At 40.3% G+C, this 22,922-nt stretch overlaps 2 protein-coding genes and 1 long non-coding RNA gene across 5 annotated transcripts; all 3 read right to left on the reverse strand.

Moving 5' to 3' along the window:
- Window positions 1-313: 313 nt before the first annotated feature.
- On the reverse strand, window positions 314-18,890 carry LOC141437933 (aryl hydrocarbon receptor nuclear translocator homolog). Of its 3 annotated transcripts, none has more exons than XM_074101531.1 (11): window positions 18,858-18,890; window positions 18,455-18,503; window positions 10,229-10,309; window positions 6,150-6,310; window positions 4,858-5,030; window positions 4,634-4,781; window positions 4,372-4,554; window positions 4,159-4,235; window positions 3,265-3,475; window positions 2,671-2,821; window positions 314-915 (listed from the first exon to the last, which is right to left on the reverse strand). In XM_074101531.1, exons 3-11 carry the CDS (start codon window positions 10,267-10,269, stop codon window positions 648-650), a joined length of 1,413 nt encoding a protein of 470 aa, XP_073957632.1. In that variant the 5' UTR covers window positions 10,270-10,309; window positions 18,455-18,503; window positions 18,858-18,890; the 3' UTR covers window positions 314-647. The 3 variants fall into 3 exon arrangements, with proteins under 3 accessions (XP_073957632.1, XP_073957630.1, XP_073957631.1); XM_074101529.1 differs by having other exon boundaries at window positions 4,159-4,247; XM_074101530.1 differs by lacking the exons at window positions 18,455-18,503; window positions 18,858-18,890 and adding an exon at window positions 11,194-11,285 and having other exon boundaries at window positions 4,159-4,247.
- On the reverse strand, window positions 11,413-18,198 carry LOC141437932 (uncharacterized). Its single transcript, XM_074101527.1, has 3 exons — window positions 17,974-18,198; window positions 17,615-17,862; window positions 11,413-11,779 (listed from the first exon to the last, which is right to left on the reverse strand). The coding sequence occupies exons 1-3, from the start codon at window positions 17,974-17,976 to the stop codon at window positions 11,413-11,415; spliced, it is 618 nt and encodes a 205-aa protein (XP_073957628.1). The 5' UTR covers window positions 17,977-18,198.
- A 704-nt stretch (window positions 18,891-19,594) lies between the features above and the next one.
- On the reverse strand, window positions 19,595-22,902 carry LOC141437935 (uncharacterized). Its single transcript, XR_012452436.1, has 2 exons — window positions 22,524-22,902; window positions 19,595-20,616 (listed from the first exon to the last, which is right to left on the reverse strand). It is a non-coding gene; the product is annotated as an uncharacterized lncRNA (long non-coding RNA).
- Window positions 22,903-22,922: the final 20 nt, after the last annotated feature.

Consider the following 22,922-nt stretch of genomic DNA (forward strand, 5'->3'; position numbering starts at 1 on the left):
TGACAAGTTAAAACGGTGGTTGTTGTTCGTTAGTCTAACAACTGGTAGCATGGTGTATAGTTGTGTCACTCTGAAGATGAGCTCTGGTGAGTTTGAAACGCGTCAGTGTAGTGTGGTGGTGGTGATAGATGGTTTGTGTGATTTTTGTGTGTTCTTACAGTGTGGAGGTGGAGGAACTGCATGAACACGCATATTTTGCATAAGCTTAGCTATCGTAAGGTCGCGGGTGAGCAAGGAAATTTTAGTTCATTGATATGGACCTCCGCAAAGTAACGCCTGATTCAATAAATTATTTAAAAAAATGGCTTGGTGGTGAATGATTTGCCAGCAACGATGAAGTGGAGGCTGCGGTTGATGGGTATTTTGACGAGCTAGACAAATCTCACTACAAACAAGGTGTGGCTATCGAACATCGCTGGTCCAAGTGCATAGAACTAAAAGGAGATTATGTATTGTTGGCAGCAGCGCGGACAAGTGAGAAAAAGCAGCTCAGTAGTTCGTATTTAAATGCCCAAGGTGAGATGAGAACTACAACTGCTGGGAATGTGGTCGATGCGGATTACTGGGAAAAGCTCCTATTTTTGTCCGAGTTGTCTAACGAAAAATGTCATGTCACCACACTGTCAAGTTATCACCACCAACCTGTTTTAAGAATGAATTAATGTAATAAAAGGTGTGTGTATGTGGCTGGGGTGTGCATTGAGGATAGGCAGCAGTACTGCTACTGGTCGTGGAGGTGGATGCGTGCGGGGGCAGTTGTTAGCGCTGCCCACCAATGTGTGTGTGTTGTGATTACCGGGCGGCGCGTGGTGCTGCTGGTGCAGAGGCTGCGCGGGGTACACGTCGCGGTGCCGCAGGTGGTAGTCGTAGTTATCGTCCGGCGCCGGCTCGCCGCCCGCGCTGCCCAGGGACCGGCTGCCGACAACCACACTGTTCATATTTCCTAGCTATGGCTCTCTATTTCTTCTAATCTCTATCCAAATTTCATGTGCAAAGAATGAACGACTCTCGTGGTCGATGTCGGCACCAGCGACTGCTCAACTATTCACGAGGGCTTACACTTCGTTTATTTTAACCACATTTTAACATTAGGCAGAAGGTAAAACGGTCTTGACGTGTATTTTTATTGAAAAACACTTGAAAATAAGTCACAGCAGCATATGTATCAATTATATATAGTAAGGACACATGTTCATTATCATTCTTTTGGTTTCATACTTAAAGAATAATAAAATTATCAACAAAAAGACTCATGAAGATTGTGTACAGTTGCCCTTTCATATGCTCTTAGATGATTTCAATAGCCATATTCAATAATGTATCGTTTTCCATATTTTCCGTTTATTATTTATTATTACTATATTCCACTAACCTAAATTACCTACACTTGGTTTGGATAGGTATTTAACAAACGTAAACCAACTTCAGCTGCCAGATTTGGTACATTCAAGGATTTTAAACATTTTACTTATCTATCATTGTAATACAAACCAGACTAGTGTATTTCAATTCAGAAATGTAAATGTTTAGATAGTTTAATGGGGGAATTTCAATAATAAAATTAAGACACCAATTGACATTGTTTTGTTTACATTTAATCTTCTAAGGCTTTAGAAGATTAATTTATATCTTTAAGGATCTCAGACATTCTGCGCCCCCTGAAACCCTGTTTCTGGTGTATCAAAGCCTCTACCAAACCACCTATAAGAATGTTCTGCTGAATATTGAAAGAGCTCTGAGAGCGATCCTAAAGGTGATGCAATTCAGAAGGAAAGACTACTCTACTAAAAAACTCTATTCCGAGTCTCAAGTACTCTCGGTAAGGCAGCTGTCAGAATATCTGCGGGTAATATTGCGTCAGCACTCCTTTTTGCCTTTAGATGAAAAACGTCCTAGTCATTGTATGTGTAAAATTGTCCCTTCACGCACTTCGTTTGCCCGTCGTCAGTTTTCTGCTCAAAGTACGCGCCTGTAGGTATAATAAGATCCATAGATTGATCTCTATTTATACCTTTAACCAATATGAAGTCAAAAATAAAGTTAAAAGTTGGTTGCTAAAATTGACGTATAGTGATACTAAGAATCTTCTTGTATCTGTAATATAGGTCAATCCTGATTGTTTACCTTTTTATAGAGCATATTCCATTTGGTGTATGTCTAATCTAGTTTTTCTTTTCTGATAATCCCTGAGTGTTCATCGTTTTGCTATTGGTTAAACCAATTATTACCTTGTTACTATTTAATTGCTTTTCAATGTACTAAAGAAAGTTATTGTACTGCCATTTTGTCCTAACATTGAATTTAAGATGTTCGAAATTGGAGAAATCATTTGCCCCTAAGATACACAAATAAACAAATTATTATTATTTTTATTTAGTTAAATACCTACCTATCCAAACCAAGTATAACCCACTGCATTCCAAAAGATTCATACTTTTTTATGGCAAACCGTATGGAAAAAGTATAGGTAACAAAGGGATATGCTACGCTTTATTATTAAGAATGCAAGGAGAATGAGGATGGAAGATCCACACTTAAAACTTTTTGCCGCTATTGGTACCGAGTAAATACTGTCAAATAATGTCAAGGTTAGGGATATCGCGGTTAGTCTTCAATACAATAACATTCAAATCTTTCTAGATAAGAAGCAAAAACAATCAGAGCACTTACTTCGCTAGCGTATTTGTGCAGACGATATATTCTACATCATCGTTGTATGGGTTCAGGAAGGCAAATGCGGAAGTTCTTAGCCAAATCCACTCCCTGCTTTTTGTACGAAACCGGTACATCAAGGATATGATCTGGCCTTTCAATTTTAACACTGAAACAAAAAAAAAATATCACCAGTCGTTTTGTAGCAGTGATGTCGAACCAGTGCCAAATAAATCATGTCAGTTTTTGCTTATTTTAGCAGACGATTGAATACTATTGCAAAAAATTAGCAAGCGGGAGCTTTCGTGGAAGTAAGTTTTTTACTACTATCCGTCCAGAGACATGCAAAGGTGTAGACTAGACTGTAGATGTCGTCATTACGAGGGCCACTTCGCTGTATTCTTCCTTGTTATAATTTTTTCGACTTTCGACTCGGGCAAAGGAACTGGTCCATGCATACATAGTGTAACATTTGGGCTCCACAGAAAACCAGTGTGGTTGCACATAACCCTTTTTGGTGTCCTGTCACACCACGTAACTTGGTTTTTATTGTCTTATTATTGTAAGGTGGTGGAACCGAAACAAATCTCTCTTTCCAGTGGTAATAAGTACCTTGGTCAAAGTTATCCCTCATATGCTGCTGGTCTTCAGGATGGTAGAACTCGTAGCAGAGCTTGCCGAGCAGGTCTGCGGGCGCGTAACCGAGCACCTGTGCAGCGCGCTGGTCTGCGAACGTGAACCGGCCGTCCACCGCGTGCCGCGACACGAACTCCACGCCGCCGCTGCACAGGCTGCCCTCTGCCGCGTTTGGGGTCGACGTCACCTGATAATAACAACTCTTTATTGTTACGAAATTGTTGAATATACCGTATGGTGGTGGTACATCACTTCAGGCGATGTACAAATTGTACAACCCTAGCGCAGGGGTGACAGTTTAGAGTCGGCGCGAAAAGCTACCGTTAGGTAAGTACAAATATTTAGAAAACAAAGTTTCGGGGGCTGTTTCACCACCCATTGATTAATTTGATTTGAACAAAACAAACAGAGACAGCATCACATTCATCCGTCAGATAAATTTAATCAATGGTACCAAAGATAAAAGTTACATTTACCCCCTGTTTCTGATGAAGCAGGGGGTAAATGTAACTTTTATCTTTAATATAACATAGGTACAGTCACCTGCATTAAAATCTGCCCTACAAATAGTCTTATCAGATATTTATACACACACGCTTTGTTGTGTCAGATATTGGTGCTGGTGACTTATAGATAATCCTTAATTTATGCGAGACAGTTATGTGTGCAGAACTATCTCTCACAGACTGTATTGATGGGTAAGTACCTATAGCAGTAAATCAACAATAGATGAATTTTGTCTTCAGCATTCTTGTTTTGCCTATTCAAAAACTACGCCTAGGCGCTATGCAGGATATTATTATCTGTCTCACTAGGCAACAGTCTAACAATCTAGAGCATGAGATACAGAAAGGATAATATGGACTGTACCTGTAATCTTCCAATAGCGACGAGGCAACAATGGGACGCGTGCAGTTCGTCTTCTACCGGCCGATCCATCTGCATGCCTGGAAACAAGTCTAATGTCCCATAGCAAATAATATTATGTTCTTTAAATTTTAAACAACATAATTTAATGGTTATCACATTACATAAATTACATTGCAAGAATAAAATTGTGACTGCCGATAATTCATACTCTACCTGTTGGTGGCCAGTTCTTAATGTATCCAGTACAGTGCACGACGGCGTAGTTGTGTCCGTCGTGGGAGGGGCCGAGCGAGTTGCGCGCGCGCAAGCGCCCGAGGTGCGCGCCCTCCGCCGAGCCGCCCACGCGCATGCGGCAGATGAACCCGCGCCGCGAACCCATCACCTGACGCATCGACGCTGCAAACAACGTGCTAACGTTAACAGCAACCTCAAAAGCAAGAGAAAACAAAGTAATCTAAAATTATGATCGGCTTACATTGGTGGCCTTCTTTTTTCACCGTGCCAGTTTTCAGATCCAAAATGCGGCCAGTATTTTGTGGCTCCTGAGTACTTAATTGCTCTCGAACCTTCTCGACGTCATCCGGATGAACTTGGTCGTAAAGACATGAGGAATACCATTCTCCCTACAATAAAACAAAAAAAATGTAATTTACATTTAAAATTAGCATTGCATAAATAACTTCCAAGTTATAAACGTACCTGAGAATAGTTTAGAACGGGAGCTATACTATCGCTAACGTAAATGACGCGACCAGTATCGCAGCTTACAACAAAAAGAAAACCATCTGCTGCTTCAAGGATTAAATGCTTCAATTCTTGGTCAGTCAAAAAAGACGGTTTGTACGTGCCATCTGTGGAAGTATTGCCTGTACCTAAAAACAATAAAAGCATAAGTTTATTTTCTCAAAAATGGTATGAATGCCATTACGTCATCAAAAACGGCGTAGAAAGTAACGCATCCTGGAGACTAGCTGCTAGTGTCCAGGAAGTAAGTATGAAATTTACTGGACAGTAACAGGTTCCTTTAAAAATTTGAAACCCGTCATAAACAGCGCGCGGGCCGAGCGGCAGTGTTTTTGAAATAGGTCCAATGTCACCATTATCATCATCATCATCGTCATCATCACTACCAACCATCACAATCACCATCAACGACCATCATCATCATTACTAACAATCATCATCATCATCACCATCAATTATCATCACTATCATCATCATCATCACTATTATCATTATCATCATCATCCTCACCATCATCATCATCAGATCACAATCACCGTCATTTCATTATCACCATCATCATCATTTTTGAGAAAAGCTTTATACAAGCTTCGACCAGTAATCGCCATCCTGGACGAGTATAAGTTTAATGGCCGAACCGCTAGGTGATTGTGATCTGATGATGATAATGATAAAAGTGATGATGATGATAGTGGTGATTGATGGTGATGATGATGTTTTTTTTTTTTATTTGACTGGATGGAAAACGAGCAAATGGGTCTCCTGATGGTAAGAGATCACCACCGCCCATAAACATCTGCAACACCAGGGGTATTGCAGACGCGTTGCCAACCTAGAGGCCTAAGATGGGATGCCTCACGTGCCAGTAATTTCACCGGCTGTCTTACTCTCCACGCCGAAACACAACAGTGCAAGCACTGCTGCTTCACGGCAGGATTAGCGAGCAAGATGGTGGTAGCAATCCGGGCGGACCTTGCACAAGGTCCTACCACCTGCAAAATGATGATGATGATTGTTTGTTAGTGATGGTGATGATCGCTGGTAAAAATGATTTTTGATTATTTTTTTAATTATATTAAAGTTTGTCAGTTGTATTTTGTTAATTTTCTTTTGTACAATAAAGAGTTTACATACATACATACATTTTGATGATTACTGGTCTTACTTACTGGTCTCTGCAGTAATGTACTATTAACTACCCGATTTTGGATCTCACATAATAATTTAGAAAGAAAAGCCAGATTTACCTCTCAAAGCTTTCATATGAGCTACCGCCATACGCAGTATGGTGAGCTTGTCGGGTTTGCGAGCTAGCGCGGAGCATGTTGGGACCATGTCCGACAGCTCTGTTATGTACGCTGTCATCTTGTTTCTGCGGCGTCGTTCAATTTCACAGTGGTTCTCTCGGCTATAGTGGAAAAAAGGCGAATTAGCAAGATAAATTAAATGTAACAAATGAAAATTACTTTTACTCCTTTTCTTGCATATCTGCCACAGCGGAACGTGCAAAAATATCTGACACGTCATAACAACTCTAGAAATGGTCAAACTATTGAATTTGTAAAATCAACAGTATTTTTAGGAATAACGCTCGAGTCGGGACCTCACGTCACAGCAATCGCGGGAAGATTGAACTCTGCTGCTTTTGTAGTTTGGAAAATACGGCAGCTAACCCATGTGGCGACTACTGGCGACCACGGCACGGTTGGTGTATTTGGCATACTTAATTAGCATTATTTCGTACGGCCTTATTTTATGGGGATCTGCTGCAAACATTGAGTAAATTTTTATCTTACAAAATAGAGCAATTAGAGCAATTTATAATTTGAAGACGCGTGAATCTTTAAGATCTTTTTTAAGGAAACAGGTATCCTAACCCTACCGTCACTTTATGATTTTGAAATAATCATGTATATTAGGAAGAACATATGTCATTTTCCCACTAACGTCGATAAGACAAAGGCTACTAGAAACACAGGGAAGCTTAAAGTTCCATCTTACAGACTGGCTAAAACCAAAAAGTCGTTTCTGGGAAATTGCATACGTTTTTATAATAAAATTCCAAAGAATATTGCAAACGAAACGGATACAAAATTCAGATCTATTGTCAAGAAGACATTAATATCAAAGGCGTATTATAAATTTAATGATGTGGTAGATTTTTTTTGACATTCATAAGTGCCTAAATTGAATAAAAATATTTTTTTGACTTTAACTTTGAACTAAGATCGAATCAGATATTTATGCACGCTTTGTTGTGTCAAATCAGATATTGGTGCTGGTGTATCCTAGAATCACTGTATCCAACTAAACCGCGGACGGACGGACAGACAGACATACATGGCGAAACTGTAAGGCTTCCTTTTTTGCCATGTTGGCAACAGAACCCTAAAAGTTTTTGATTGCTCTTCTCTACCACTCAAAGGTTGACTGGCAGAGATCCCTTCAGGGATAATTCCGCCTTTGTACTTAACACTTTATTTTTTCTGTAACCTTTTTGTACAATAAAGAGTACACAAACCAACAAAAGTCCTGAATTGTCTGAACCGGCAAAAAATAACTTTGTTTTTGGCTGGCTTGTAAATTTATACGGTATCTTCTCTTGGCCGGTTTTTATTCATTCCATTTCTAAATTGTTAATTACCTATTCTTCCGCTTAAAAAACAATCAAACGAAAGGACTAGTGGCATTTAAAACAGCCACGTACCTATTTAAATATGTTTTACAAACGTTTATTTATGTAGGTGAGTTACTTGCAGAATCAGCGTTTTTGCAAGTATTTAAAAGATTTTTTTTTCTGTGTCGCCTGGCTAATGTGAAGTCGCATCGTATCCAGATATCTAAATTGCTACTATTACTTGTAGTCTTCAGCACAGGTTAATAAATACTTATACATCATTATTGGTGTTTAAGGCAAAGGAAAGGTACGCTTGTCGCGTGATAAGACACGTTTTCAATCACACGACCACTTAACAATGGCAGGATTGTGGGAAAAATGTGAAACGCCAAGGTCTATGCTTATTAACTCTTCATTTACGATATCTACAAACAAAAAATATTTGATCTTAATATCATAGGTATGCTCACGAACATAGATATGATGTGTATGCACTTTTAGAGTTTTTCTAGCCAACTATACAAAAATTAAGAGTTAAAAATATGTACATAATTGCATACTAATAAGCGTGATAGTCGCCAACACTGTATTTCGTGGACCTGTAGGCGTGTTGATAAGATTCACTGTTCATGGACTAGACCTAATTTTGTAAGGCAACTGGTGAACCTAGATAGGTACTTCAACGTAACGTTGCCTTTAATGGCTTTAATCTTACGCTTAGTTTACCTACATTCCATTAGAGTTGTCGTGTCGTGTGTAATGAAGTTATCGATTTAAAACTGTCAATGAGTTATACCTATTTTTTAACCCCCGACGCAAAAAGAGGGCTGTTATAAGTTTGACCGCTATGTGTGTCTGTGTGTCTGTCTGTGGCACCGTAGCTCTTAAACGAGTGGACCGATATGAATGCGGTTTTTTTTTATTTGAAAGCAGGTTTTCTAGCGATGTTTCTTAGTTATAAATAAATAAATATCACGGGACAATTCACACCAATTGACCTAGTCCCAAAGTAAGCTTAGCAAAGCTTGTGTTATGGGTACTCAGCAACGGATAAATATAATTAATTAGTTATGTGTTATCAAATCGGTTCAGCCGTTTCAAGATCATCAGCTCTTTTGTTCGCTGCGGTATGAATCTTAGAGTAGGGGGGGGGGAGTTTAGAAAACATGAAATAAAAACTTAAATTAAAAAAAAACCCGACACAAAAAATCGCCTGAAAAAAAAACGCAGCCCAAAAAGACCACAAAAAAAATAATTATACACTACCTAGCTGTTGCCCGCGACTTCATCTGCGATGAATTCGTTTACCCCTATCCCGCGGCCGCGGGGACTATGCTGATTTCCCGCAAAACCGCCTAAGTTAATTTAGTATAAGTACCTAGTAATATTTTTTTTATCTAAGCGTCGTCGGTGTCGGGGGACCGCTAAGGTTAATACTTTAAAAAATACAACATAATCTGTCCATAATCTCATAAACAAGTCCCCCGACACCGACGACGCTTAGATAAAAAAAAATATTACTAGGTACTTATACTAAATTAACTTAGGTTAGTTTTGCGGGAAATCAGCATAGTCCCCGCGGGATAGGGATAAACGAATTCTTCGCAAATGAAGTCGCGGGCAACAGCTAGGTAGTGCATAATTATTTTTTACTTTTTAGTTGTCTTTTTTGTCGGCGTTTTTTTTTTTCAGGCTTTTTTTATGGTTGAAAATGATAAAACCGACGATAAAGCGAAATGCAGGATGCAGGTAAAATTGACCCAGACTGGAAGATGTTATCTTATATCACTTAGGTAAGAAATTCGCCGAATCCGTTACGACGAATATTTTATTAAAGGAAAGGGTTTTATTTTTTTGTCACTAACGTATATTTTAATAGTAAAAAAATACTTTAAAAACGCAAACAGGCATTTCTTAAAATTTTTAGTGGTAATCTCAATGTAGGCAACACAGATGGAGAGAACTCTGTGTGATCACTGATCAATGAATTAATTTTGCATAAACTTAAGGGGGAATTCCTGAATGAGTCTAGTGGACTTTATTTACTTTGCTTTTGCTTTATGGTGTGTGCTTCGTATAAACTAGCTACTGTCCGCTTTTTCAAAGAATTCTATAAATAATTGATTAAGACTCTATATCAAATATAAAGAACGTGAAATGAAGTGGGAACACTTTTAAGCACGGCGTGACGTAACGCTGAACTAAGCTTAAAACACACAGAGCGATAGCGGGGCGATGCGGCGCGGCGCGGAGGCAGTACCAGTTGTAATATTCGAGCTAAAATGAAAGAGGGCACACAGAATACCGCGCCGCACCACCACCTCTGGCGTCAGTGTATTTCTAGTCTAACTGGCTGAACTAGTGTAATGGCTGAAAAAAGGATAACAAAATATGCTACAAAGTTTTCTGATAATCGAACTGAAGGACTATTATAATTAGATTTTTTTAGGAAACTGACTCAAATTAATTAAACATTTGGCACCCACCAATGACCTAATCCTCACGTAAATAAACATACCTTGTGTTATGGGTACTAAGCAACAATGCATGTAAAATTAAATAGATATTAAACACCCAAGACTAGAGAATAGACATTCGTATTTTTCATGCCAACCAACCAACCAGGGATTGAACCCAGGGCCCCCAAAATTTGTAGTCAAATTCTCTAATCACTTGGTCATGTGGCCATTATATATGAAAATTACTTACCTTGCAAACCTCTCCTTGTCTTGAATATTGTCCTCCTCCATCCTTGTGTACTTCCCCCCACTCGCGTCGTCTTCATCGGATCTGTGAATAAGTAAATATGTATAACAAATTAGCATACATTAAGGAATTTCAAGGCAAGTTTCAGTTTATAGTAAGCAAGTATTACATAAATCAGTTAGCAACTTAGCATAGCAAATGCAAAATGTCTAATTTGAAATACCCAATAAGACTTTGTGCCTAACATTTTATTATTATGATATATATTATATGCCCTATGAAGTGACATGATGATGAAGACGGACCAGTATTTAAGTGGATGATGCTAGTTGTCCTATTTTGTGTGAACTTTTTTGTCAATAACTAAATAATATTTACCCTACTTCATATGGGTGAAGACCAAAAAGTTGCACACCTAGTAAGCTGCGTTAGCACTTAGCAGGAGGTAGTTAAATTACTATTAATTTTTTCCAATGTTACACAAAAATGACATGCTATTTTCAATCAAAAGCTACAAAAGGAACAAATTCTTTGTGATTTCTCCCTTGACTTGTGTTGTATTTCTTTTGAAAGTTCATACAGACCTAAATTTCATAATTCTATGGTCAGTGGAAAGTGCGTTATAGGTTTTTATATGTAGGTACTGTACTCATTTTTGTATGAATTTTCAAATGTTGTTGCTATTCTTTGATTAAATCTTTTTTTTGTTGTTATGGTTGCAAGAGACTATAGACTCACATTATGTATTCACTTCAACTTGATACATTCACTAATTCCTGAAAAATAGTCTTGATAGACTGCTGCACAGAACCACAAATATAATAGATATTGCCATATTTTTGGTGATGCTATTAATCACATATACAGGTTAAATGTTTTGGGCTTCAAGTAAATATTGCACAAGGAATAGTAAATGTTGAGGCATAGAATGAAAAAGGTTTTTCTAGTTATAAATATGGTTTAATTACCATTAAAAAGGATTACAAGTCTTTAAGTTTGTGTTAATCAGGACACGAGCGTTCGCAATGGTATCGCGCAGAGAAGTGAGAGAGAGACGGCGAGAGACGCCTGGGTCTCGTAGCGCAGCCGCGCCCGCGCATGCGCGGCGCAGGCTCTGGGATTGGTCACGACGCTCGGGCTTCGATGAGAGATGCGACGGCGCGAACATACTCCGGGACGCTGAAAGCCTAGCTTTCAGGAACCTCTTCTTCGTCGCGCAGGGGACAAATACGGTTGAGAGCCCGCCTTATGGGCCCTCTGGCCGTGGCTATATCGGCCACGCGAGGCACGCCATCCGTGCCGGGGTGAAGCTTGACGACCCGGCCCATTCGCCAGTGTAGAGGCTGCAGCGCCTCGTCCTTGATCAGAACGAGCTCGCCCAGCTGCAGGTCGCGCTGCCGTGTGCGCCACTTGACGCGCTGCTGTAGCTCGGACACGTACTCGGACGACCAGCGCGTCCAGAAGTGCTGGCGCAGCTGCTCCAGTTTCTTAAAGCGATCCAGGTGGCGAGGGTTGTGGTCTTGCAGCGATGGGGTCGGCAGCGACATCAGCGCCCTGCCAACCAGAAAGTGCCCTGGCGTGAGCGGGGAAAAATCGTCGGGGGAGGAGGAGAGGGGGCAGAGAGGCCTGCTGTTTAGGATAGCTTCTATTTGGCTAAATAATGAGGACAGTTCCTCGAATGTAAGATGCGTGTTGCCCATAATCCGTTTGAGATGAAATTTTGCCATCTTAATGCAGGCCTCGACGTAGCCATTATGATTAGGGGCGTAAGCCGGGGTAAATTTGAACCTAATGTTTTGATCAGCTGCAAAGTTCGTCACACTATCGACGTTAAGCTTAACAAATTCATTTATTTCCTTTGCAGCGGCTACGAAATTACGGCCATTATCACATAGCATCTCCGTGGGCTTACCGCGTCGCGCAATAAATCGGCGGAGAGCCAGTATGAATGCATCTTTGGATAATTCGCTTACGGCCTCTAAGTGAACACACTTATATCTTAAGCATACAAATAGGCACAGATAGCATTTGGTGATTTTGCATCCGCGACCACGGCGATCTGTTATTAAAAAAGGTCCACCGAAGTCAACAGCAGTGGCCGCAAATGGAAAATCAGGATTTAATCGTTGTGGTGGAAGATTGCCCATTATATTTTTTAAAGTGCGGCCTGCAGCACGCCTACATGTGACACAATTGCGGGCCGTACTGCGCGCGAGGCATCGGCCCCCAACGGGCCACACGGTATCTCTTACTGAGGTCAAAAGGAGCTGCGGTCCTGCATGCAAGAGACGTATGTGTTCATGTTTCATTATGAGTTGAGTGAGTGTGTGTTTAGCAAGTAATAACATAGGATGCTTCTTATCATAGCTGTAATGAGAAGCGTCTAACCTCCCCCCGACTCTCAAGATGCCTTGAGAGTCAATAAAGGGCGTCAACGATGAGATATGTGACTTTGTATTTAGCTGTTTATTTTTATGTAAAATTTGTATTTCTTCATGAAACAATTGCTGTTGCGCAAGCTTGATCAATGAATGAAATGAATTAGTTAGCTCTTGAGACGTCAATACGCCTGTCAATTTAGGACGGCTAGGCCTAGAGTTATTTATAAATCGTTGCACGTATGCAAAGGCACGTTGAAGTGTTTTAAATTTAGAGAACCTATCGAAGTCTACGATAGATGGCGCTAGCTCCACACTTGAGACCGTTGACGTTATTTTAAGCTCAGGTAGAGTATTTGGTATAGAGCCGGTATTTAAAGTGGGCCAGTTAGTCTCGGGCTCAAGAAGGAACTCAGGTCCATGCCACCATAGAGCCGCACTAGCGACATGTTGCGGGTCCACGCCACGCGTCCCCAGGTCAGCCGGATTTTGTGCGGACGGAACGTGCCTCCAAGAGGCAGTTGGTGCGAGATCGGTTATAGCGGCTACCCTGTTTGCTATGAAAACCTTCAATTTTGAAATGTCACTTTTTAGCCAGGCAAGAACTACGGCGGAGTCCGTCCAAAATACAACGCGTGATATGGGCTTTCTCAGAGCTTTTGAAACGGAAGCGTACGTTTTCACCGCTAAAAGGGCTCCGGAGAGTTCCAGCCGCGGTATGGTAGTAGGTTTCATGGGAGCTACTCTATCCTTTGCACATAATAAATTTACGACTGACTTGCCGGTACAGGAAATGGATTTGACGTAAACACAAGCGCAATATGCATCCTGAGAACTGTCACTAAAACAGTGTAACTCTACAACTGAGGGTGATTCACACAGCACTTGCCTAGGTATATTTAATGTTTTTAAGTGATGCAAGTTTTTTATAAAGCGCGCCCAAATACGCTGAAATTCAGGAGGAGCGGGGTCGTCCCACCCAACCTTCGCTGCCCAGAGCTTTTGCATGAGCATTTTGGGCTTTACTGTGCACAGACTTAATAGTCCTAATGGATCGAATATTTTAAAGGTGATTGACAAAATGGAACGCTTGGTTACTGTTTTATTACTATGATCATCGTCAATCGAAAAGTTAAGCAGATCTTGACTAGGATTCCATCCTAGGCCAAGTGTTTGACAAGACTGGCTCAACGTTAGGTTATCCTGCGAACTAATGAGGTTGGAAATTAACAGTTCAGTTGCATTTGAGCGGTATTTGCGTAAGTTGAAACAGCCAGCCTCTAAGGCCTGAGCTACACCTGTTTGTATATACAGCAGGTCAGACTCTGAGTCTGCCCCTGTTAACAGATCATCACAGTAAAAATAATTTTGTATTATTGTTTTTATTAAGGGCTCAATGCACTCTTCCCCTAATTGCCACAAACATCTAGCAGCTAAGAAACTTGCAGACGCAAAGCCGTAAGTAACGGTGTTTAGGGTGAGTGAGCGTATGGGCAAATGTTCGTCTTCGCGCCATAGAATGACCTGCAAATATCGATCTAACTCATTCATTAGAATTTGCCTGTACTGTTTTTCAATGTCACCTGATAATACGTACTTATAATGGCGAAACCTAAGTAATATATTATACAAGGAGTCTTGTATACATGGACCTACCATTTGTATATTATTAATACTGTAGCCGGAAGAGGTAGGGCATGACGCGTCGAAGACGACGCGCAATTTTGTGGACTCACTCTGTTCCTTGATCACCGGGTGGTGAGGTAGGTAATTAGGGTTAGAGATCAGCTGAGATTCAGATAAATGCCCCAATTGCTTATATTCATCTATAAATTCGTTGTAATTGTCCTTTAGTTCAGGCTGTTTTTGAAAGCGTTTCTCTAGGTTGAGCAAACGTTTTTTAGCCATATGGTAAGAGCTGCCTAAACAATCTGGGCTGTCAATTAGAGGCATTCGGACTACAAATCTACCATCTGGCTGACGGTAAGTGTTTTCTACAAAATGAGTTTCTATGGGGTGCGAGGCAATCGCGTCCCCGTAACTAGAGTCCGCCTCAAACGGTAACTCTTCTGTCTCCCAGAATCTTGAAATTTGGGCAGATAAATCAGATATTGAAAGGTTGCTTCGTGTAGTGACAGGATTTAGACTGACACTAGCGCTGACCACTGGGCCAGCGATTAGATAACCCAATTTTGATGAAATCAGCCTTGTGCATTTGTTGTTTAGGGTTTTTTGTTCGCCGCCCACAATGTGCCAAAAAATATCAGCTCCTAATAATACATCGATGTGGGATGGAACATTAAATGTCGGATCAGCCAATTGTATATTAGCTGGTATGTTTAATTGGGTCAAGTCAAAATATTTTTTTGGTAAGTTATCAGTGATTTGGTCAAGAACCAGGAAGTCCACTTTAGTATTAAAATCATTTATCTTTGAATGTATTTGTGCTGAACAACGACCTGGCGTACATTTAAGTGGAGTATTACCAATACCTAAAATGGTTGTGGCAATTAGAGGCTGAGAGGGAAGTTGCAAACGTTGCTTTAAACTATCACTCATATATGATGATTGACTCCCGCAATCAAGCAAAGCCTTTACAGTTTCTATCCTATTGTTGCAAGGATTAATTACATCAATTAAGGCTGTGGACAGCAGAACCTCACTGCTGGACAGCGAAGAATTAGCAGTGGAGGTAGAAGGAACCTCTGCACTGTTTGGTATCGTACTAGGAGCGGAGGGCGCAGGCTGCTCTAAGGCCCCACTGGCGGGGTGAATGACCTGGCCCATGCTAGCACTACTAGACGTAGGGTTAGCTGTGTTTGTGTGTTGTGTCGTGTGTGTGTGTAGGTATGTGTTGTGACGTCTCTTACATACACGACAGCCGCTCAGTTTGCACCGACGCGACTCATGGTCCGCTCGCAAGCAGACGTGGCACAGCTGGAGGCCGTTGACCCGCGCCCATCTCTCGTCAACAGAGAGCTGCCTGAAGACAGGACAGTCGTACACGCGGTGATCGCCGCGGCACACGACGCACGGCCGGCCTTTGTTGTCATTTTGTTTGGCTGAAATTACAAATGTTTTCACGCTTTTATCCTGCTTAGAAGGAGCTTTATTGTTCAGAACTTCCGGTTTGTTAATGGATTTAGATCGATACAGAGTTTCTAGTATATCTGCACGATTTTTTAGGAAGTCTTTAAAATCTTTTAGAGTGGGCCAATCTTTGAGCTCACTTCGGTATTCCTCCCATTTTACAGAAGAGCTAGGATCTAGCTTAGTGGATAATAAGTGAATAAGGATTGCATCCCAGTGCTGTGTAGGAAGACCAAGGGTCTCAAGCGCCCGAAGGTTCTTGGTCATGTGATCACTTAGAAAGCGTAAGGCCTTATCGGATTCACGCCGAATCACATCAAAATTGAGCAATGAATTTAAGTGGTTAGTAATCAATTGTCGTTTGTTACCATACCTTTCGCATAATAGTTCCCAAGCCTCAGGGTAGTTAGCCGCAGAGACTTCGAGATTCGAAATTACTCGAGAGGCTTCGCCCTCCAAGTACGAATTTAAATAGTGGAATTTATGCACAGCTTTAATTCTATCATTTGTATGTATTAGAGATTCATAAATATCCTTAAATTCCATCCATTTATAATATGAACCATCAAACTTGGCAATCTTTATTTGAGGCAATTGAAAACCCATTGAGTCATTATTACAATTTGTAGCACAAGTCTGCAACGATGGTTGATCGGATTTCGCCTTGGAGGCCTGAACCTTGTCAAGGGTACACTGTGCAGTTGCAATTAATAAATGAATTTTATCCTCGAACACTTCACGTTCCGTGAGCTCGCTATCAAGGCTACTATTGTTTATAACTTCAATGGACATTTGCAGCTCATCGAAACGCGTGGCCAAGTCAATAATTTTATTTAATTTTAAAGTTAACTCATTAGCCTTTAAATCGCTAAGTGGTTTGTCATCATCGAGTGTTGACAAATAGTTACTAAATTTAGTAACTTGTCCCTTCATGGAACTGCGTTTACTTGTTAATTCCGTTAGTTGAGCCTCTGTTTTTGCATCCATCGTGTTTAATTGTATTTTTCGATGTGAAAAACAGTAAAGACCTTTATAAACACCACAATAAAAAACAATAGCAAACCACGTAAGTAAACAAAATGAGTTAAATTAACAATTGGCAAAACGGCTTACGCTCCTTATTCATAACAGCCACACGGCGCCTGCTGAAGCGGCGGAGATACACGAAGCAGGCCGAGCGCGCGCGTGCCGAGCGCGCACGAATGGTGCCGAGCGCACCCGAAGCGGGCCGAATGTAACCGGCTGCGCGGCGCGCGACGGCGCCTGCCACGCAAGCAGCGTACGGCGCTGCTGAAAGCGTAAGCGAAGAAAATTGCAAATGGCGGAAACAAAATGATGCAATAATACTTCTCGAATTTAGAGAGGAAAGATAGGGCCTTGCAACTAAATCAGATAATTAAATTAACAGAAGTTAAATAATATGCAACTAATGACACAGGTTTAGTTTAAGAAATATATTTAGGAAGCGAAAGGTTTCTCACTGGTTAACAAACAAAGTACCTAAATCAGTAGGTACGCGGTCCTTAGCCTTACGTTATTATTAGGTTTTTAATTTGCCAATAGTGGCATTTGAAAATTAAGAGAAAACAAAGTTGCCACAAAGAAGAAGACTTAGGTATATAGGTGCAATACTGGCCTGAATGAAACTAAGCGGTGCAAATAAATACAACACGCAGCAAGCGCTGAGCTGTAGATAATAATATACACTTAAAGACACTTAATTGTTTGGCTATAAGACGGCATAACACGATCACGATCCGTAGACTGTACTCAAAACTCAGACAAACAGAAGTGGGAAAAAGTTATGAGGTTAAGTTAAAAGGTCAAAGGTCAGTAAGTATGTATGTGGGCAAATAAAACTATATGTAAATTAAATGGGCAAAGTAAGGTAAGATAAATGGGTAAGGGATGATGGGCTCACGGCACGTTCCTGGTTGGACTTAGCTGGGGGCGCTGCGGCGCGCGTCGCCGACGAAGCGCGCAGTTGCTGCCGCTTCTGGCCGGGCTTCTTCGCTGCACCAACGCCAACGCCAACGCCAAGTACTTCTCTTGCTCGCCCGGCTTCACAGCGCGCCTACGGCCTGCTAGACTGCGTAGCCTCTTCTTCCGAGTCTTCCACCAAAGCGCCGACGCCCCAAGATGGCGATCGGCGAGTTTTTTACGGCGAGCCTGGAACGTGGGAGTGATACGCGCTCGTGTCCTGTCACGGTCGCCACTTTCTATGTTGAGGCATAGAATGAAAAAAGGTTTCTTTTCTAATTATAAATATGGTTTAATTACCATTGAAAAAGATTACAAGTCTTTAAGTTTGTGTTAATCAGGACACGAGCGTTCGCAATGGTATCGCGCAGAGAAGTGAGAGAGAGACGGCGAGAGACGCCTGGGTCTCGTAGCGCAGCCGCGCCCGCGCATGCGCGGCGCAGGCTCTGGGATTGGTCACGACGCTCGGGCTTCGATGAGAGATGCGACGGCGCGAACAGTAAATTCTGAACTTTCCTCATGGCCATTAAGTCTTTGCAAGGCCAAGGTAAATAGCAAAAAGTTAGGCACTAGGGTGATATTTACATCTTTGGCAAATTATAACATAACTATATATATTTTAATTATGTATTTTATTGATGCCATTAAACATGACAAGCATGTTGTAATATAAACAGTAAGGCTTTGGACTATGTAAACCATTTTTTTATAACTTTTAGATCTTTGATACCAGTTATCTGTACTTTAACTTGCTATATTTTCAAAGCTAGCTGAGACTCACCCAATACTGCCAGCACGGCGCTTTTGTATATCCTTTGCTGGGTCAGCCCCTAAAAACATACTAATTTGCTTATGGACTTTCAATTTTAAAACATTTCAACCTTTAAATCCTTTACAATTTATCAACTATAATTAAAGCATCAAATATGAAAAAATTCAAGCAAAAAAAACAATACTACTACACTTAAATTATTTCAATTGGAATAATTAGGTCATGAACATGCATTAGTAAAAACCTATTATAATTTTAAGAGTAAAAAACTCACGATTTCACAACTAACATTTTTTGGGAAACTTTAATGGTCTGTTACAAACTAACATAATATCATGATGCTCTCGATCTTAGAAGCTATACCTACGTAGTAAAAATTCCTTAGCGTGTTATGAATAGTACTTGAACGTACCTAGTCAGCAACAATCATCAGAAACACATGTCACTCATATATTGCCAAAGGTGCAATGATCAAACTGCTTAAAATGAATATGTCGCTAGAGTCGTCGAACTTTCAAGTTGACAGACCCGTCTATTGGCATTATTGTTTCATGACATGCAAGCGATTATCAGCTTTAGGGTGGAAGACCAAATATTTGGCTGATGGTACTTAGAGTTAATTCACCCAGGATTTATTCATGCGTAATTCAGTGAAAACCTATAAATTCGACGCGGGGCTCCTATTTCTCGGCGGTTTGCCCTTTGGACAGGAGAAGCTGCCTAACTAACCTAACCTACCTATTGAGAAACCTCGTGATTCGGCAGCATACTTGATATTGCTCAAAGGGGCCATGGGGATTTTAATTCCCCGTGGTCCCTTCATGGGACTACGAGAGGGACCACGGGTAACAAGAGAAAAAAAATTAATCAATGAATTTTTAGTTCATTGATATGGATATTATTGCGAACGCCTGATTCAAAAAAATATTTGAAATTTCTTAAATTAAATTTTGGGTTGCGGGGAAAAATACTCAACAACAAGTCCAAATACAGTTTAAACTCTCGATCTATTGAGGTACTTTTTTTAAAGTGTGTATATTCAGTACCTATGTATATATTGTGTAACGGTGTTACCTATGTCACAAAACAGAGAGTGGGGTTTCCAGTGAGCCAAAATGTATACCTATAGCAGAAATAAAAATACTAAACTTTAGGACAAACGTATATTTATAAAACAATGTACTTACTTGATTCGCAAAATTAACACCAATTGAGTCCACTCCCATATACCTTTTGTGTACCGAATAGTCAAATGCGACTAAAAAAACACGAAGCGCCAATAATCTATTCGTACAGCCGAAGTCAAAAATATATTATTTACACTTTACTACCTTGTCGCTGTCACTTCATGTTTGAAGTTTTGTATAAAATTGACAAACGGCATAGTGACAAGTACTAAAGTGTGAAGATATCTTTGACCTCGACTGTACCTAAGATCCAAATGTTGAAAAAAACCAGACTGCCTTAAAAAACTTTTTATCAAAACTAAAATTTAAATCTCATTATGCCTAAGTGAAATTTTATATAATCTTTTTGAGAAAATAAATATTATTAGGTAAACTTGAAATTAATTTTATGAATCCTATTAACTAACTCCAAAAGTATTTTTTGTTGTTTACAAAATATTTACTTAGTAATTACTAAATCACCAACTAAATAAATGACTCATCTGCACTAAGAAAAAATACTACATCAGGTCGTAGTAGAGTAGTAATGGTGGTGGCGAAGGGATTTATAAATTTATGATGTGACAGACAGCACTGCTCTGGGAATAGGAAGGGAACAGAGTACTGTCAAATCACATTCGGCGGTGGGGTTGTGCAGAGGCACAGCTCTGCTAATGTAGGAACTTATAGCTATTAAAGGCGAGACCTGTAGGGACCATACTCCATTTCAATTTAGAACATCTAATTTAAGAAAACAGGGTGGTAAGCACTGGCACCCCTCAATTTTTTACGACAGTTAGGACACAAAGATCTCCTTCGCAGAGCTCCTTTGATGCATTCATGGCAAAAGATATGTCCGCATCTTGTGGCGACTAAAGGTTTACTCCCAAATTCTTCTAAGCATATGGAGCAACAGCCTATAACACCCTTTGCTCTTTTTTCTTCGGGTTCATCTGGTGTTAGTTCATGCAACATTTTAGATTTTTTCACCTTTTCCTTTACGACCTGAAACTTTAAAAATTAAAATGAGCCACGGCCAGTTGCGTTATGTCTTTGAGATCCAGTGGCTGCCTTACTACGGCCTCAGCATAGCCTGAATACTATTATTGGTCTAAGTCTATCCTCAGACGATTCTATTAAGCCCAAATATGAAAGTGAACGTGTGTGTGTGTGTGTGTGTGTGTGTGTGTGTGTGTGTGTGTGTGTGTGTGTGTGTGTGTGTATATGTTTGTTTCTCCTTCACGCTAAAACGGCTGGACGGATTTAGTTGAAATTGGTATGTAGATAGCTAGGGTTGCCATAACTTCTAGGAACCAATACGGGACGATTTCTCTTTTGACGCCCAAAATTCGTAAATAACATTATGCAACGCCAATATAGCCTTAGTTTTGCAAGTAGTTTGCTTACTTAGTAGCAATTTTTATATGGATGCATCATTGCATTTAGTTTGGTACTTAGTACAATCCAACGAATTAAATGATTGGTGATGACGTACAACTTTATAATGCCGTGGTCAACTGAGCAGCTGCGGCTGAAATTTATCATAAAAGTAGAAATATATCCGTATCTTAAATTTCACCACCGCCGGAGGAGAGGGCCGCGCGCCCGCACCATTTTGTCGAAATACGGGAAAAATACGGGACGATTTGGGAATTTTAAGTAGTACCTACTTATGTGTTTATTGTAGATATAAATAAACTAGCTTTTACCCGCGGCTTCGCACGCGTAAACTATTCGGTCTGGTAGTTGCAATTGAAATTTTCGGGATTTTACAAAATTCCCCTGGAAATTTCCAAATTTATATCGTGGTCTTCATTGAGGTTGTGTTGTGAATAACTGTGCAAAATTCAAGACTCTAAACCCAGTGCTAAAATTTCAAAAAAATTCCCTATCCTAATTCAAATTCATATCATTTATTCAGTAAATAGGCCGCAATGGGCACTTTTACACGTCATTTTTTTTAAATACCAGCACTTTCTGAAAGACCATCATTGCCAAGAAGAATGCGCCGCAAGAAGCTTGGCAGAAAGTCATTTTTTCAAAATAAAATATAAACATTTAAGAAAAAATTACAAATTAATAATAAGAATAATACAGGGATGTATGGGGTCCCTTAGTTACAAAACTATCCCGTGGAAATATCGGGATAAAAAGTAGCGTATGTGTTATTCCAGACGTCCGGCTACCTACATACCAAATTTCATGCCTCTAAGCCCAGCGGTTGTTATTTCGAGATTTTATCCCTATCCCGTGGGAATATCGGAATAAAAAGTAGCCTATGTGTTATTCCAGAGGTCCAGCTACCTACATACCAAATTTCATAGCTCTAAGCCCAGTGGTTGCTATTTCGAGATTTTATCCCTAGTTATCCCGTGGGAATATCGGGTCAAAAAGTCACTTAAATGTTATTCCAGATGTCCAGTTACCTACGTACCAAATTTCATGACTCTAAGCCCAGCGGTTATTATTTCGAGATTTTATCCCTAGCCCGTGGGAATATCGGAATAAAAAGTAGCCTTTGTGTTATTCCAGAGGTCCAGCTACCTACATACTAAATTTCATGGCTCAAAGCCCAGCGGTTGTTATTTCAAGATTTTATCCCTAGGTATCCCGTGGGAATATCGGGTCAAAAAGTCACCTATGTTTTATTCCAGACGTCCAACTACCTACATACCAAATTTCATGACTCTAAGCCTAGCGGTTGTTATTTCGAGATTTTATCCCTATCCCGTGGGAATATCGGGATAAAAAGTATCCTATGTTTTAATTCAGGTTATAAACTAACTTTCCGCCAAATTTCATCAAAATCCGTCCAGCCGTTTAAGCGTGAAAAAGTAACAAACATACTCGCTCACTCACTCACAAACTTTCACATTTATAATATTAGTAGGATAAAACACTTGGTTACTTGCCTGGTTATCGAGTGCTGGTGGGCATACATCATGCGTAGGGTCTGAGTCTGAAGTGGCAGGAGCTGTACGTGTTGCTGGTCGCGTTGAGCGCCCCTTTCGTGGTGTGAGCCTTCTCCTCGGCAGTGCAGTTTCAACGTTACTTCCAACGGTGGCTTCCAAAGCAATGACATCATTCCTCAAACCAAGTTGAACCGGAATAATGTTTGGGCAAGGGCTGGGCGTCAACTCAATTGCATTTTCGGAGTCAGAAGGCATCGTTAAATTTAAATTCTCCGTGGTGAGGTCAATCAAAAACCGAAATTTAGTATTGAAATGATTATTATAATTATTTTAAATTAGCAACTGAAAACTTGAAATTTTTAATTTTTAAAATCAATTTTGAAACTGGCATGTTTAATT

The sequence above is a fragment of the Choristoneura fumiferana genome, chromosome 18 (genome assembly GCF_025370935.1).
Source record: "Choristoneura fumiferana chromosome 18, NRCan_CFum_1, whole genome shotgun sequence".
Classification (NCBI taxonomy): Eukaryota; Metazoa; Arthropoda; class Insecta; order Lepidoptera; family Tortricidae; genus Choristoneura; species Choristoneura fumiferana.

Bases quoted from the DNA above. Each gene is read 5' to 3' on its own strand.
- LOC141437933 (XM_074101529.1), bottom strand. From the start codon at position 10,269: ATGGAGGAGGACAATATTCAAGACAAGGAGAGGTTTGCAAG. The intron at 4,782-4,857 runs GTACGTTTATAA...GTTTTATTGTAG, and splicing joins CCGTTCTAAACTATTCTCAG to GGAGAATGGTATTCCTCATG. The intron at 2,822-3,264 runs GTACTTATTACC...TTTTTGTTTCAG, and splicing joins GAGGGATAACTTTGACCAAG to TGTTAAAATTGAAAGGCCAG.
- LOC141437932 (XM_074101527.1), bottom strand. The intron at 11,780-17,614 runs GTGAGCCCATCA...TCTGGTTGGCAG, and splicing joins AGTCCAACCAGGAACGTGCC to GGCGCTGATGTCGCTGCCGA.